At 31.2% G+C, this 16,424-nt stretch overlaps 1 protein-coding gene across 1 annotated transcript; it reads left to right on the forward strand.

Moving 5' to 3' along the window:
* Positions 1 to 419: 419 nt before the first annotated feature.
* On the forward strand, positions 420 to 13,821 carry MS3_00005649 (uncharacterized protein; the record flags this gene model as incomplete). Its single annotated transcript, XM_035730270.2, has 5 exons — positions 420 to 1,463; positions 5,906 to 6,472; positions 7,378 to 8,524; positions 8,580 to 9,840; positions 13,533 to 13,821. 4 exons carry the CDS (start codon positions 420 to 422, stop codon positions 8,657 to 8,659), a joined length of 2,838 nt encoding a protein of 945 aa, XP_035586761.2. The 3' UTR covers positions 8,660 to 9,840; positions 13,533 to 13,821.
* Positions 13,822 to 16,424: the final 2,603 nt, after the last annotated feature.

Here is a 16,424-nt window from a genome sequence, read left to right on the forward strand (position 1 = left end):
TGTTAACTTCAATCGACTGGCGATATTGGGTGGCTTTTTTTACATAGATATCGATGATATTTCCATCGATCCACTCTCTAACTGGTATTGTTGAATTTCACCAGTTACAACCTCTTGATAGAACTGAAAGTAATTACCCCTGGCATAAACCTCGCCATATTCATAAGATATGAAATGAAGTGGATTATTAGCATAAATGAAATATGAAATGAATACTTCCTGATTACACTATCAAAGTTCAATAAATCAACTTGATTCAAATGAACTGAAGTCTTTCGATTAATTAAGATCAATTAAACACAAATTTAAAAACTTGATAAACATCGATATTTCGATTTTCTTTTATTATTCCTCTATTTTGATGTAGCTTTTAAAGTAAAAGAAAAAATAAAAAAGAAAAGAGAAAAAAGAAAGAAAAAATGACAAATTATGAAATCTCTCCAATGATTTTTAAACAAGAATCTATTATTAATGAGAATTCACCGACAACTTCTTCAACAAATTCAACTATACAACAATTTTATTCAGATACTAATAATAATAATAATAATAATAATCATTTAAATTCAGATGATACTTATTTAAATGAACAAGAATTGAATTTAAATGATTTTGTATACACAACAATCAATAATACAATGTCAGTATCAGTAAATAAAATCAATTCAATGTTATCAATATCAAATAATTTATTAGAAAAAACCTTTCATCATCATCATCCATTGATTCATTTAAATTTAACTAATCAATTAAATAATCATTATCATCTTCAAGATGATCATCAACCACCAATGAATGATATAGAAAATTTAGAATTTATTCATTCTATACAACAAAACGAATTGAATTATTCAACCCAAACCCCAATATCATCATCATCATCATCATTAGAATCATCATTAACTCGTAATGATAATAATAATAATCTAAAGAATAGTCTAATTAACTTGCCAACATCATCATCATCGTCATTGTTCACATCGACACATGCATCAAAATCTTCTACGTCTAGTTTTTCACATCATCATCATAATCATCATCAAAATCCGAGAATAACAGTGACTATGGGAATAGGTACACTAACTACTACTACTACTACTACTACTACTACTACTACTACTACTACTACTACTACTACTACCACAACTACCACTACGACTACGACAAGAAGTTCAACTATAATAAATCGTTCGACTGGTAGTCAAGACTATAAAGAATATGGAAATTCATTACGTTCAACTGTACAAAATCGATTAAATAATCATTCACATTCACATCCACATCATCATCATCACCATCATGTTCATCACTATAGAACAGCGTCAATTTGTTCAAGAGCATCATATATGTGTCGTAAGTGTAAAACACATGGACATAATATTCCAGTTAAACGACACAAACGTACATGTCCATATACAAACTGTAAATGTATTAAATGTCATCTTGTTGATCAAGGTAGAAAAGTGAGTAATCTATCCTGTTTATTTTTATATTATTTATTTTAAAAGTATATTAATACTATATTTATGAGAATGTTTTATATATTATACAAGGTGATTTTAATTATCATATGTTGTCACTCTCTTAATAATTTAAATCAGTATAGGGATTTGTTGATATGATGGTATTTTCAAAGTTGAATTCACTGGTCGATCTAAGCTAGATCACCACTGAAAACCTGGAGGCACTAGACGGCCGTTTTATGTCATAGTATGGGACTCCTCACCAGTGAACACTCACGATCTTCTACACCAGAAATGGAACACGGAACTTTCGATCTCACACGCGAATATTTAACCGCTAGCCCACTGATCCGGCATCTAACTTCAATCGATCCGTGATCCTGTGCAACCCTTCATCCATTGTCTGAGATGGATAACTGTCTCACACCCGACATGGATTGATTTAATTGGTCATGGCTTCTCACTAGAACTCCAGGAGCTCCATGTTGAACCTAGTCTCTGGTGAGCACATGATTGTTATCAGAATGGTCATTTGTGGAGATTGTAGTATTTTCCTAGTTGCATTCACTGGTGAGGAGTCCCATACTGAGACGAGATGACTATCCAGTGCTTCCAAGTTTCGATTGGTAGTTTAGATTTGATCGACTCATATAATCAGTTAAAATTTAAAAATACATTGTTCAATATTTAATTCATTATATGATGAGATAATTTTACGATAAATAATCTAAGTAATATATGAGGTTGATAAGGATGTAAAATTCTTAAACATCAATTATGATAGAGAAATCATGTGTTATGTCATATATTGATCCAATCTGATTTTCGTTTGTTTGATTTTTGCTGAGTATAATCATATTCAATTGTACTAATTTTGTGTGACGTTTATTCAATATGACAATTTTGTTTAAACTACTAAATCTTCATAGCTAGTTTGTATAGAAGTGGACAAATACCAGTGATGAAATAGTATTATCTAGTCAATTTGTATCAATAAATCTTTTTTTTCTCAGGGAGATTCTCTTTCGGATTAGCTGGGATTATATAAAAGAAAAAGAGGTTTAATATTTTGATAAGGAAATATAGGTAAAAGTTACTTTCTATTCAGTTTCGTATTGACTGTTTTAATTTTCTCATTGATGTTTAAGACTACAATTGATCACTCTCTTATCGGCGTATGGACATCCTTCGTGGATTGCCTTGATATTGCTTTAATTCACAACTATTGTAAACAGATATGGGTACTGACAAGCAGTGGAATCGTGAATGTGCATTTCGTCCCATTTGTGACTCGTCAGTTGGATTATACCTTCATCTTAGAGTTGATGTTCACTCCAGGATTTTAAAATGCAGGTAAATCCAGCTGACGAGTCCCAACTAGGACAAAACACACATCCTGGATTCCACTGCTTACCACCATCCATCTTCGCTTACAAGATACTATCGTTATTTCAATTCATCTTAAAGATTGTGTGCAGTCTAGTAACTCAAACATACTACTATATAGATAATATATTTAACTTAAGACAAAATAAATTCTATTTTCAGTTATTTGTTCAATTATTAATTGATTGTAAAATCTACTGATCAACCTTCTCAAAATTTATCTACCACTACTGCTTCATATTAAAAAAATAATAATCCCAATGTAAATCATTTAGATTTAAGTATATTTTGAGAGAAAAAAAGCAATAAAATGTAAACATATGATTATCATTCTTATTAATCCATTTTATACATTATGTAACAAGTAAAGAACTACCATATACTTTGATGAAATACATGAGAAATTTACACAAAAGGTATAACATTATACAAACAACATAGGGCGCGTACGTGGAAGGCTCCAATGTGTAGTTTGGAGCGAGGTTTCAGTAGACCTGGAACAGTGTTTTGCGCGCTAGAATCGTTGGCTATGGTGACACTTGAGGGGGAAGCCGAAAGAGGAAGTTTAGCGTTGAAATTCGATGTAGGAGGAATAATAGGAATTGAAGAGGAAGGTTGATTATGAATACAGTGGTCTTGAGTGCTGTTAGAGGTATGAGGGCGGTTATCACTTCCTGGTTGCTCACACCGTGGAAGGGTTCTTCTAGAGGTGGTCTTAGCGATCTGAGAGCGTGACAGCAGTGCCCAAGGGACAACTGCTTGAGGTCGGTCACACACAACCTTTTTATGGGTAGTTTTTGTGTTAGCTCCGCACTTGTTGAGACCTTACCGCCACAGACGGATATCCGTGGGATAAGGCGAGGTGTGCATTTTTAGGGTCGACCTTTTCTAACCCCACCCCTCCTTGTGGGAAGGCAGCATCGCTGTCATGCTGGTTGTTTGAAGGAAACACCTTACTGCTGTCACACCTCTGTACAGTCAGCAGTACGACTTCACCTTCGGACCTTGGGTTTGTTGCTTTTAGTCTTACCGCTCTTCAACCGACCTGTCTGACATGGTAGGACCTTGAGGAACGGTTGTTCCAGCCAGTATAGCTCGGTTGCTTCATCACGATAGGCAAGCCCAACCACCACGTCAAGGTAGCAACAACGGTCGGGATACAAATAACATAAGATAATCTATATGTATTATATTCAATCGATTAAAATATACAAATTATTAAGAATAAAATCAAAGCAACCAATATATAAAGAAATAAAAAAACAAAACAAATAAATTAACACTAATCTCTATCTAATGTTAATGTAACAGAATGTTAATTTAATAATTTATATTAAATAAATAAATGAATAGAATGATTATTTTTTTTAAAATTCATTTAATATAATTTTCTTTCTTTAAGAATTTCCCATTTTATAAATAGAAACTGTTTTGTTTTTTTTTGTCCAGAAAAAAATCAATAGTACACTGTAAAAAATGTAGTGGTGATGGTGGTGGTGGATGTGGTGGTGCTGGAGAATGTTTTCTATATTTATCTCGTAATTTTCAATAGAAAGAGAATTTATTCATTTTCTCTAAGGGATTTATAAGATTGTACAACTTAATACATAAATTGTGTATAAATATTTTATGTGTATTTTCCCAAAGAGTAGATTTTGTTCGTATAAAGAATTTCATCGTTTTGTTTATTATCAGTATGAAGCTGTGGAGACTGTTAACTTTTTGATTAAGATCATGAACTGATTGATCTTAAACCACCATTGAAAACCTGAAAGCATTGAACAGCTATTTTCTCCCAGTATGGAACTCCTCATCCGCGGGACTCGAACCCAGGACCTTCGGTCTGATATGCGAATGCTTAACCCTTTGTTTATGGTCTAATTAAAATTAATGTGGATTAATTTATCATTTGGTAAACTTTCAAAATAATATCTCAATATATTAAATCCTACTAAAAATAGGAAGTTATTTTCTAAGAAAAGTTATTCATATATAAATGTTTTAAATAATGAATTATTCGTATGTCATTCAAAGATAAACATCTCATCAGTCTACTCAATGAGTTAATAACAAACATTTAGGTGTTGTCAGGTTACCATTAAAAACTATAAAACACTGAATAGATGTTTTATTCTAGTACTTGACTATGTAGAAGTATGTGAAAACAACCCTATCAAGGATTTCACAAGTGACATTCAAATAACTGATTGTCAGCTGAAATATTCTACTGTTCAATAGGTATCCACTTGTCAACATTATTAAAGTAAGAAAATAAATTCTAACAACTACATTACAATATAGTCACTAGTCTAAGTTATTCGACATTATGTGAACTTTTTCGGATTGTTAAATGGTTGTAACACATCTTGATAACTAGTTTTAAAGTGTACAATAACAAAGTTTATTGTTTTTTCCGTTTATATTCTCTTCATTTGCCTTTGCGGAATGAATATGTTTTTTATTTAAGTAAAATACGAACTATATTATCAAATCGATTATGTTGTAATGTCATGATATTTAGTTGGGGGTGGTGGAGATTGTTGAATTTAAATGAAATCATGAAACGACTTAACCTAGAACACTATTAGAAACCTGGAAGAATTAGATGGCTGTTTTGTCCTAGTATAAGGCTCTTCAGCAGTGCTCATCCACGCCACTGCATTCCGGAAACTGAACACAGGACTTTCAGTATTACACGCGAATATTTAACATCTAGACAACTGAGCTGCCATCCAACGGTGTTAACGCCTAACTTTAAAATAGTCTCACAAATATCTAAATTCTTTCTTCGTCGTCAGCAAAGCAAATCTAGTACATAGATGTATCAGTTTAACATATTAGACTTAAAATTATGTTATGATCACATTCAGATGATCAAAAAGAAGGTCCTGTTTGAATTTCGTAAGTAAACACATCTAGTTAACCTTTGAAATAATTTATAATTGTGTAAATAAATGGCTAAGTCCTCTGAAAAATCAATTTCTCTAAATTAGAAAGGAAAATTTTGTTTTAAAACTTCTAACTATTGGTTTTGTTTCGGGTTTCTATCTCTCTAGGTTGTCGCCAAACAGATAGCTCTTTATCGTGATCAAACTGGTAATTCACATCAACGTGATACACATGAACAACAAACAAGTTTGAATCGTGTACAAACATCCTCTAACATTCATTGGTTACAGACATTTACAGAAGCGGTAGCATCGTCACCGTCGTCAATGGCAACAATAGCTACTACGACTACAACTGCCTTACCTATTGCAGCTACCAACCTGGAACGAAATAGAATTGATGAGCCAAAAATGAATAAAAATGTAACTACAACTCGAAACACTACTCGTGTATGTAGTACAACTGGATTACATAATCCTACTTTTTGTGATGAAAGAATCAATCCAACGTTAGTTCATTTATCAACTCATTCTAATTCATTACGATCAATGGTGACAATGATGGACGATAAACAAACAATTACATCTGGTCCACATTGTCGACGATGTCGTAATCATTCAATAGCTGTTACATGGAAAGGACATAAGAAAACTTGTCCATTTAGAAATTGCCCATGTGATCCATGTCGATTGATTAACGTGAGAAAAGATACAGAAAAAACACTTAGGGAAATGGTAAGAAATGACAGTTTTTTATTTTAAGAACTACACCCACCCATCTGAAAAGGGGGATAATTAAATTTTATCTTTGTGTTTATACATCTATCCATTCAAATATTTATCATTCATTATATTGTATGTTCGCTAAAAATATCATTACCGAAGGATTCAGAATATATTTTTGACAAGATAGTTGGAGGCACTAACTAATGAAGAATTTATCCTAGTTGCCTATTGTTAGGAAAGTGTACCTGGGATATTGAAAGAAGTAGTGTTCCCCTAGATAACTCATTAGTAAAATCTGTTCATCATTGAATAATATGAGTCCGAATCCCATGGTCAGCATCTCTTTCCTCACTGTCTCCGATACCCCTTAGTGACAAATGGTATATAGTCATTGAGAATAAATAGGTGGTGACTACCAGGGGAATCTAAGGCTTATATCCCGTCCTATTTGGAACTCTCCAGCTAGATGTAGTTACATTGTGCTGTTTATGTTCACAGTAGGACATGAAAACCATAATTTTCTCTTCAAACTCCAATAAATTGTCGGCTGAGCTGTTGGATTTCATTTCTGCCAATGATTCATCTATTCTAAAGGATTTGTAAAACATGGATATGTCGAAGAACTTCTCACATGGTACACATGTCAACAAAGATTGATCAAAATTTATTACTGATTACTAACAATCCAATAATTTAAATCCTTACTAATAATGATAAGAATGCTAATATAAGATGAAGGAAAGGTGAAATATATCATCGAGATTATTTCTTTCGACCATTTAACAATAATATTGATTATATAATAAGCTATCTCCTTAAAATAAACGTACTTAGGGAAAATTTACTCACTTTAATATACGTTACAATAAATGTACTCATTACCAAATTGATTTATTTTGTGTTTTTTTTTAAAGGTAAGTCATAATGAATTAAAACCCTTCACTAATGTTTTCAAAGAAAATCGTAACAATTATTCAACCCCTAAATTGCAATCAATTGTACAAAGTAATTCAACGTTGAATGATACAAATACTCAAACAGAATGTGCATATAAGCCATCAACTAATCTATATAGCAATAATAATAATAATAATAAAATCAATGTAAATCATCCTAATGGAAATGAAAAAATCGGAGAGAATTTAATCAATCAACAAACAAATGAAAGTTTATTATTATCAAGACCACCTAAATCATCACCATGTTTAACACAATTATTACATGATAATCTCAGCAACAACGATAATAATAGTAATAGTAATAATAATAATAATAATAATAGTCTATTCGTGAATACAACCCGTTCACAATTAAGTCATAAAATAAATTCACGATCAAATTCTATCGATTCAATTTTATCACAAAATAGTTCAGAGAATTATCTTAATGAATCATTATTACCTACATCTTCTTATCAATTATCAACAACACTTTTTAATGGGAATCATGTAAAAGAACAAACAAAAACAATAACACCATTAAAAAATTCAAATCTTTTAACTGTTCGTGATATAAATCATCTTTCATCATCGGATTGGTGGATTCAATCAACAAATTTATTACATAATATACCAACTACTTTAACATCAGTATTATCACCATCATCATTATCAATTTCTGTAAATCATCCTGTACAGAATCAATTGACTACTATGAATTCAATTGATTGTGTACAATATGATACAAGTTTAGGATATATTCATCAAAAAATCAATAATAATAATAATAATAATAATAATAATAATAATAATAATAGTACAGAATTTGATTCTGCAATCACAACAGATTTTTCACAATTGAACTCAATAGAAGATTATTATGAGTCACCAATTCTAAAAAGTGGTTTAACCAATGAAGCCAATGTTAATTTTCATTATAATGATAATGATAAAAATTATTATTATGATAATTCTGATTATTTCGGTCCTACTATTGATTTTAGAAATCCATCGCCTTATTTGTACAGAATAAATCGATCTCAAGCATACAATCCCACAACAAATAATTTGAATAGTAATATAAACACACCTGTTAATAATAATAACAATTGTGCTAATCATAGTAATAACCCCATGAATAATAAATTCGGCTCATATTTCACATCACAATTACCTAGCGAAACCGCTTTCTATTGTCCTGAACGCGTTTCAGCCGTGGCTGCAGCAGCTGCAGCCGCTGCGGCGATGGTTGCAATGACACCGGCTATCAGTAATTCGCCAAGACGATGTTCTCATCATCATTACCATCATCATCATTGTCACGCACATACACATTGTCATATTAATCAAAATTTTCGAGAAGATATTCAACAACGACATGGACAAGACAATATAGATGATGACTATGATGATGAAGAGGATGATGTTGTTGATAATGACGACTTATTGAATGAAGCAAATACTATGGATGCTAAACGTTATCATCATTATCACCATATGTACAATCAACCCGCCTCAATTCAGCATCAACATCACAAACCTTACGAAACATTAGATCCTGAGTTATATTCAAATTTAGGACAAAATAGAACAATTAGAGAAGAATGTCCTCCTATTGACAGTGAGATTCATGTACCATCAATGGATAAAACATGCATAATAACTGGAAATTCACTACCTTATATTGATGAGTATCAAGGTTCACCAGTAGAACACTATTCAAGGTTTAACAGATCACCAAGAGAATGGATAAATAAAGAAACAGATGATATTCGAATATCTCAAGAAGAATTAACAACACTAATACGACATACTGGTAATAATAGCAGAAAACATGAGTTACCACTAACCACAACATTCCAACCAGTTTCTTCCACTAATTATATGTCCTTAGCATTTAATCAACTTGCTGTAGACAAGTTTCATGATCCAAATTTAAATACAGTTTCATCGGCTTCATCATTTATGCCTCCCGAAGTAAATAGTAGTTTACCAGTTTCTTTTCCGCGCCTTCCTACGAATATACCCGCATCACGAACCCTGGATTATTCAAATACAATATGGCGAAATTATTCTAATCTTAAAATGAATAATCTGTTTTCTGATACGAACACACAAATCAATATATCTGATAATACTCATGCTAGTGATGATAGCATTGATGATGAAGATAATGATAAACAGCCAAACTCAAGAGTCTCATTAAATCATTCAAAATTGGAATATTCAAGACACATTAATAATCAGTCTGAACATGGTAGTGATGTGAATTTGTCAGCTTGGTCATTGCTGCAGTTTAGTAATGATAATAATCAAGCAATGATCGATAATAATAATAATAATCATTCAAATATATTGATGAGCAGTGGGAATGTTGAATCAACCAATAGGATTAGAGATGAAAATTAAATAATGAACGGATGATTTGACTTTTCAAGTGTAAGTCAAATAATTTACTTTTATAATATTGTTTTTATTAATTTTCTTGATTCTCTTCTAATTTAGGGTCATATAAAACCTTTAATCGAACAATTCAGTATAACAAAAATTTGTGTTTTATTAGTAATTTGGATTATGTAATTGTGTAAATATGGAATAAAGAAACAAATCAGTTCTAGTATTATTCAATCAACTATATAATTAATAGTTAAATTCATAGCTATGAAGGAATGCTAACCCCACTAAGACAGAATTAGAATCAATTTTTGTCACTCCTTATTTGACTTGGATAACTTCTATGACTTTGAACTGTAAAGTTGTTTCAACTCCTAAAATCCAAAGAAGTGCAATTTACCCTATTTGATACACGTCCAATAATCAACGAGAAAAGTAGTTGGTTCTTGTTTTAAATCAACAGGGTAAAATAGAAATATTTTATGTAACGAGTATTTCATTGATATATAAACGTTAACCTGACCAATGTTTGTTGGGAAAATACACTCTATCAAGATGAGACTGTCAGAATAAAATTCATCGCTATTCTCAACAAACATACGAGAAATAACTGACACTATATGTTTGTGTCGTTTGCTGAAAAGACGTCTTTGTTATTAAAGTATTCGGATATTGAGTTCTCTCCTCGAACCATACTCCAACTGCTCTTGTTTGGGCAGTCGATTAGTATAATTAATAAACACACTAAAATGTACCCTAGAGCTGAGTAAATGAACTTGAGCGTGGTAAATGAGTTATAATTTACATTGTCAACTTTTTGATGTATCTACACTAAGTGACTACACCAAGTGACTTAAATTTGGTTAGGTGATTGACAGAATGAAATCAGATTAATAAAACTTCAGTTAAGATTAACAGTTCAGTGGTCACTTAATATGTAAGTCATTCTCTAGTTGATAATTTTATATAGATTGGATTATTATCTTTAGATATAAACTAGGTGGTTACAAAATCTTACAGATGTGTTAATACTATATTATAGTATACTACGATACAAAACATAACCCCCTTGATCCATATACTCACATATACAACATACACAGTTACTAGTGTGTTATGAAGCATAAAATAATCTAACCACTCTACAAATTTTTCCTAATATATAGGTATATTCTTATTTGATTCTTCACGAAATAAGTTGTCTCATCTACTTCACTGACCATCACTGAACTCTTGGTATAAAAACCATTACACACAAACACTGACTTTCCTATCTAATATGGCGTCCTTTTCATATTGGTAACTAATGCCATCATTAAGCAGTGATGTTATAGAGCTGATTGGTCATACAGTTATGTGTTGTTGTTGTGTTAATGTGTTTTCTTCGTCAGGTGACAAATCGAAATTCAATTCCTTTTTTGTCATGGTTTATTTTTTAAGAACACAAAACAAAAATGTAACAAACGAATAAATGAAGAGGGATTAACGTCCAGAGAACATGTGGGTATGTTGCTGCCCATTGACAGCATTTCCACAGTTCTCATTGTAAATTTGATAAAGAAAAACCAGGAAAGGGAGAGGTTGCTTTATGATTGTTGTTTTATTATTTGGCCAACAGCGGAAATCGAGATACGCGTTTCATTCTACTTAGAACTCGTTAGCCAGATCCATCTAAAATACTAGTGTTTACACTAATACTTGAACTCAGTAGTTGTCGCTAACTACCCAACGCTGAGTCACTGAGTCCGGATAGTCATCAAATTCTTCAGTAAATATAAAGGTGTTTATGGAATGCATATATGGCAACAGGGAATGATCAATTACAACGATAAGCAGTTGTTCCAATTTAATCTTATTTCTTGATTAAAATGATCAAGAAGAAGGAGGTTTGGTTGAATATGTGAATCACATGAATAATACTTGGTCAAACTTAAAGAAAAAGTTATAATCGAATGCCAATGTATCAAACTACTTAGTTGGAATGTTAGATATTTGGAGGTAGTTTGCATGAAACTAAACTTGATCTAGATTTCATGTCAATTAGTAATTATTAGCAAATGATAACGTCTTAGACTGGGAGGTGGGTGACGCTGCTTCGAATATTAATTGAAAGCATCAGCTCCTTCAAGATTGTAGTTATCCTTTGGTGAAAAGTGCTAAATCTCAAGAAATCTAGCTCTATCGTTTCCTGCAGACTAAATCCAATTACTGAACATCTCAAGACAGTACACCCGGTATCAAGTCACTTAGACTAGTGGTCACATCGCAACATGACTGACAGAATTCGATGAACTTAAAAAGGACTAAACAAACACGATATTGGTCACTATTCAATGGTTAATCAATTATACTCAGTTGATTTAAATGTTTGTGATATGAATGAAGTTAAGTATCCATCAGTGATTGCTATATAATCAATATGGACGCTAAAATGCATAAAGTTTATTCCCAAAAATGGTGTAAAATATAATTTGAAGAATAAGTGATCAATAAAATTTAATTTTGTGATCCTTTCAAATCGTCCTATTTATTATTATTATTATTAGGGGAAACACAAATATTATTTCCGTTAATACTGTTGGAGCAACTGTGTGGTCCTTAGTATTGATGGATTTCTATCGACCAAACTGCAATATGACAGCTAGTCCAAGTGAATTGATATCCAAAGTTAGTCGATAGGACTCTCTCTTTCATCTGGGGCTCGTATTAGTTCCTCATCATCAGTATGGAATCGGTAAGATCTTAAAGGAACTAATAATCTATATGAATATCAACCAGCATGAAGTTCAAATCTAGAGCTTAAACTGAGTGACTATTGATAATCACTAAGCTATCGAGGAGTCTACGTTCTCTGAGTTGAATAACTTAATCCAAAGTCTTTCAAAGTAGTTCCTGATGATTTTGCCTGAGATAATAAGAACAAAACACTCAGTCAAAACATTCAGCTCAGAGCACTCAGCACCTCCAAAGTCCTTCCATATAACATGGTTCTTGTCTGTCATCAATAAACTACTCAACTATCCCAAGTAGGTTATCGAAAGAAAATATTCACCCCCAAATGAATAAATACTGAATAACTAATAATTCAAAATATATTTGTTCAACAATTAGTCAGACAAAATCGAATTTATTTTGTTTATAAAGTAAGCTTTATTCTTGATACTCCATTCAAATATTCTAACTGTATGATGGAAGAGTTACTCATTGGCTTGATATTTTTCAAGTAAAACTGCTTCTAATACCATTATTTCGAAAACTATTGGAAACTAGGAAGCACTGGACAGCTGCTTCATTCTAGTATGGGACTATTCAACAGTGGGGTTTAATTATTATTATTATTAGGAGTAATGTTAAACGCTCACTAATGGCATTAGAAGATGGTTATACAATATCCTAAATCGACTGGGGTTAAAAATATAAACCATTGAATATTGACTCAGTAGTCTAACGGTTAAAATATAAAGGCTTTTGTTAGATCCCTCGATGTTGTCATAGAAGTTCCACACTAGGATTAAATGACTATTCAATGCTTTATATTTCTTAATGGTCAATGTGTAATCTAAACTACACAATTCTATAATCTCCACAAGCTTTCTGTACAAATAATATCTCTACTAACATTACTCGATTAGCATAGAATTTTCACTGAAAAATATTCAATACCTATCTTTCATCTTTGTACATATAATTTCCCTTTGTCTCTTTCTTTCTTTTTGTCTTCTTTTTTAAAATTTTAGTTCCTACCGGTAGAATTCGGCCAATCTTGCCTAATATTATGGAAGAAAGAGAGAGAGAGAGAGGGAAAAAATTCTGACGCAACATTTCAATTAAAAGTTTACAAAAAAACAACTAACATTCCATTCTGTTTCTCGTCATCATTTTTATACAACGTTAGCTGATGTTTTCTTTTAACAGTACAAAAGTATTAAAATGATACATTCCATTCATATTCCATCTTTATATATATATACATAAATGAAATAATAATAACAGTAAAAAAAAATTATCCATGACATTAAAATCCCCTTTCATCATTATTTATTTATGAATAATATCATACTTTAATTGTTCTTTTTTATCCGATTTCAATTAATTGAACTTCTGTTCCTTACTATACACAAATAGTAAAGTAAATAGTGTATTAACTTAAGAAAGAAAGAAGGAAGGAAAGAAAGAAAGAAAGAAAGAGTAAAACAATACAAAATATAATATCATTTTAGTTACTATATGATTACTATCGGTTCTATATATATCTATATCTAATAGTTTATTTCATATGTTCAATTGTTTCATTATTTTATTGTTCAATGTTTAATTTTTAATTAAATATACATTTCAATGAAGATTCAATAGAAAGATGAATAAATCAAATGAAATAATTTTTTTCTTTTTTAGGTAACTATTCTATTTAGAAATTATCATGTACACTTTGAAGATTTTGTTTTGTTTTGTTTTGTTTCCCCCCTCCCCCTTTTTTGTTTTGTTTTTTAAAGATAATAATGGTAGTTGTATAACAAGATTTATGAATGACATAAATGTTGTTTAAATTATTGATTTTGTTTAATGATTTTTCATTGAATTGGTGATCCAAATTATTATCAATGATAAAATGGATTGATATAACTGATAAATTTAAAGGTTTTTTTGTTTCTATGTGGTTATATAATTAATTTGGGTGATTGAGTTTATACTATCTCTAGATTGGATACTTGAACAATCTATTATATACAGATTAGATCATGATATATGCTATCCAAGATTCATAATCGAGAATAGAGAACTAGAGTATAGACTAGACAATATCTTATTCTACACAATTACAAGCAGTCACTCTCAGTGAGTTCTGAGTAAAAATAATTAAAAGAAAAAGAAATCATATTTAGTTGGTAGTAATTTGTGTGGCTGTTTGCCCACATTCAATGACCAATCATCATACATGACTTTCACTACTACACATCAATTACTATGAGTGTTCTTTTTAAGAGATTTTCTTTATAATGAGGTTAATGATTTTATCATACTGTTACATGGAAATAGACTAAAAGATGAAACAAAGTAGTTATATATATAAGTTGTAAAAATTTGCAATTTATAATGTTGGCTAAGTAATAAAGAGGATTTTTATAGTTCAGTTAGATGATTTTATATTAGCCACATACTCTAGTCTGGATAGTTGGATTACTTTATTGTCAATAACGGTAGAATCAGAAGTATATGTTTTAGTATCGAATCCGTTTATTCTGATAAGTTGCCATGTTACTGGTTATCTTTACAAGCTTGTGCCTATGAGGAAGAACACAATAACGATAATATTAGAAATGTAATGAATAAAAACTAACTTACCATCTTGCCACAAAGACTAGTGATAAATATATTGATAACATACTATTTAGATTGATATTTTAAAGGAAAAAAGGGTTCCAATTAATAATACTAATTTTGCTAATTATAATCAATATAAATTCTTTTATCTTTGTAAATATCTAGATATTATTCATTGTCTTTCATAGTGAAGTCGATTAATATCAGAAATTGTGGGTACGGAAGTCAGTAATTTTAGTGCGATTTAACTTGATGACTGAAACATTGAGTGAGACAATTAATTAAGAAAGAACGTAGTGACCATTCAACAATGATTTTGGAGAGAGAGAGAGAGAGAACTTCAATGAGACTATAATTTATGGACGATATTGGAGCGATGCTTAGATGACCTTGAGAATGTCCCCCTACTTACTAGGGTTAAATCAGAGTTATATATTTGTGTGAGGAATTAAGATTATGGTTTACAGTTGAACGTCAGAATTAGGAATTAGTTATAGTTTTCATTTTGAACTGTTAGCTATAATGCCAAAACACTACTTAGACCTATGTATGAGTCAATTTCATGCCAAAATCCAAGATCTGTTGTGTTAAATCTGATTGGTTCATCCACAAATTATAGTCTCGCTAAAAGTGCAATATCTTTTTAAAATAACACTGTGATATCTTCCAAACTCTATGAATTGTATAAGCTTAGTACAACCGGAAGATTAAGAAGTAGTAACTGCTGGATCGTCATAATAAAAGGAATAAAACGTTTTTTGTCCACTGAGAAACCTTAAGGTCTTGGATTCAATCCTAGATGACTTCATGGAATGGCACTACTGACGAGTCTCATATTGGGATAACCACCGATTTCGCTTAAACTGACCTTGATGTGATTATACTTTGTGTACTTGTCAACCAAAGACTTGTACAATATTTTAACAATAAGATTAAGCCTCTCTAACTCATTCTTTATGTCCTTTAGTAACTATTCGGTATGTGACATTTTTGTCTCTTCTTTTTTCCCTCTAATCGATTGTATTGATTTCTGTTTTAGAAGCAGATAAACTTTTTCGGGCCAAACAATTCAGTAGCCAAGGGACTTATTTAGGAAATCATCTGTAGGTAATTAAATCTTCCATAGGACTTTCTGGCTTTCAGTGGTTATTTAACTAAGGTCAGTTAGTAATATAAACTGTGAAATTCAACATTCCCCATAAACTTCTTATGCTAATAATAGTCATGTATTCACTAGTGACTAATTTTGAGAGACAGTTCCCAGTGTTCTAGTACAAACACATGATCAGTGTAGTCTAACGTTGTTG

Source organism: Schistosoma haematobium, chromosome 3 (genome assembly GCF_000699445.3).
Source record: "Schistosoma haematobium chromosome 3, whole genome shotgun sequence".
Lineage (NCBI taxonomy): Eukaryota > Metazoa > Platyhelminthes > Trematoda > Strigeidida > Schistosomatidae > Schistosoma > Schistosoma haematobium.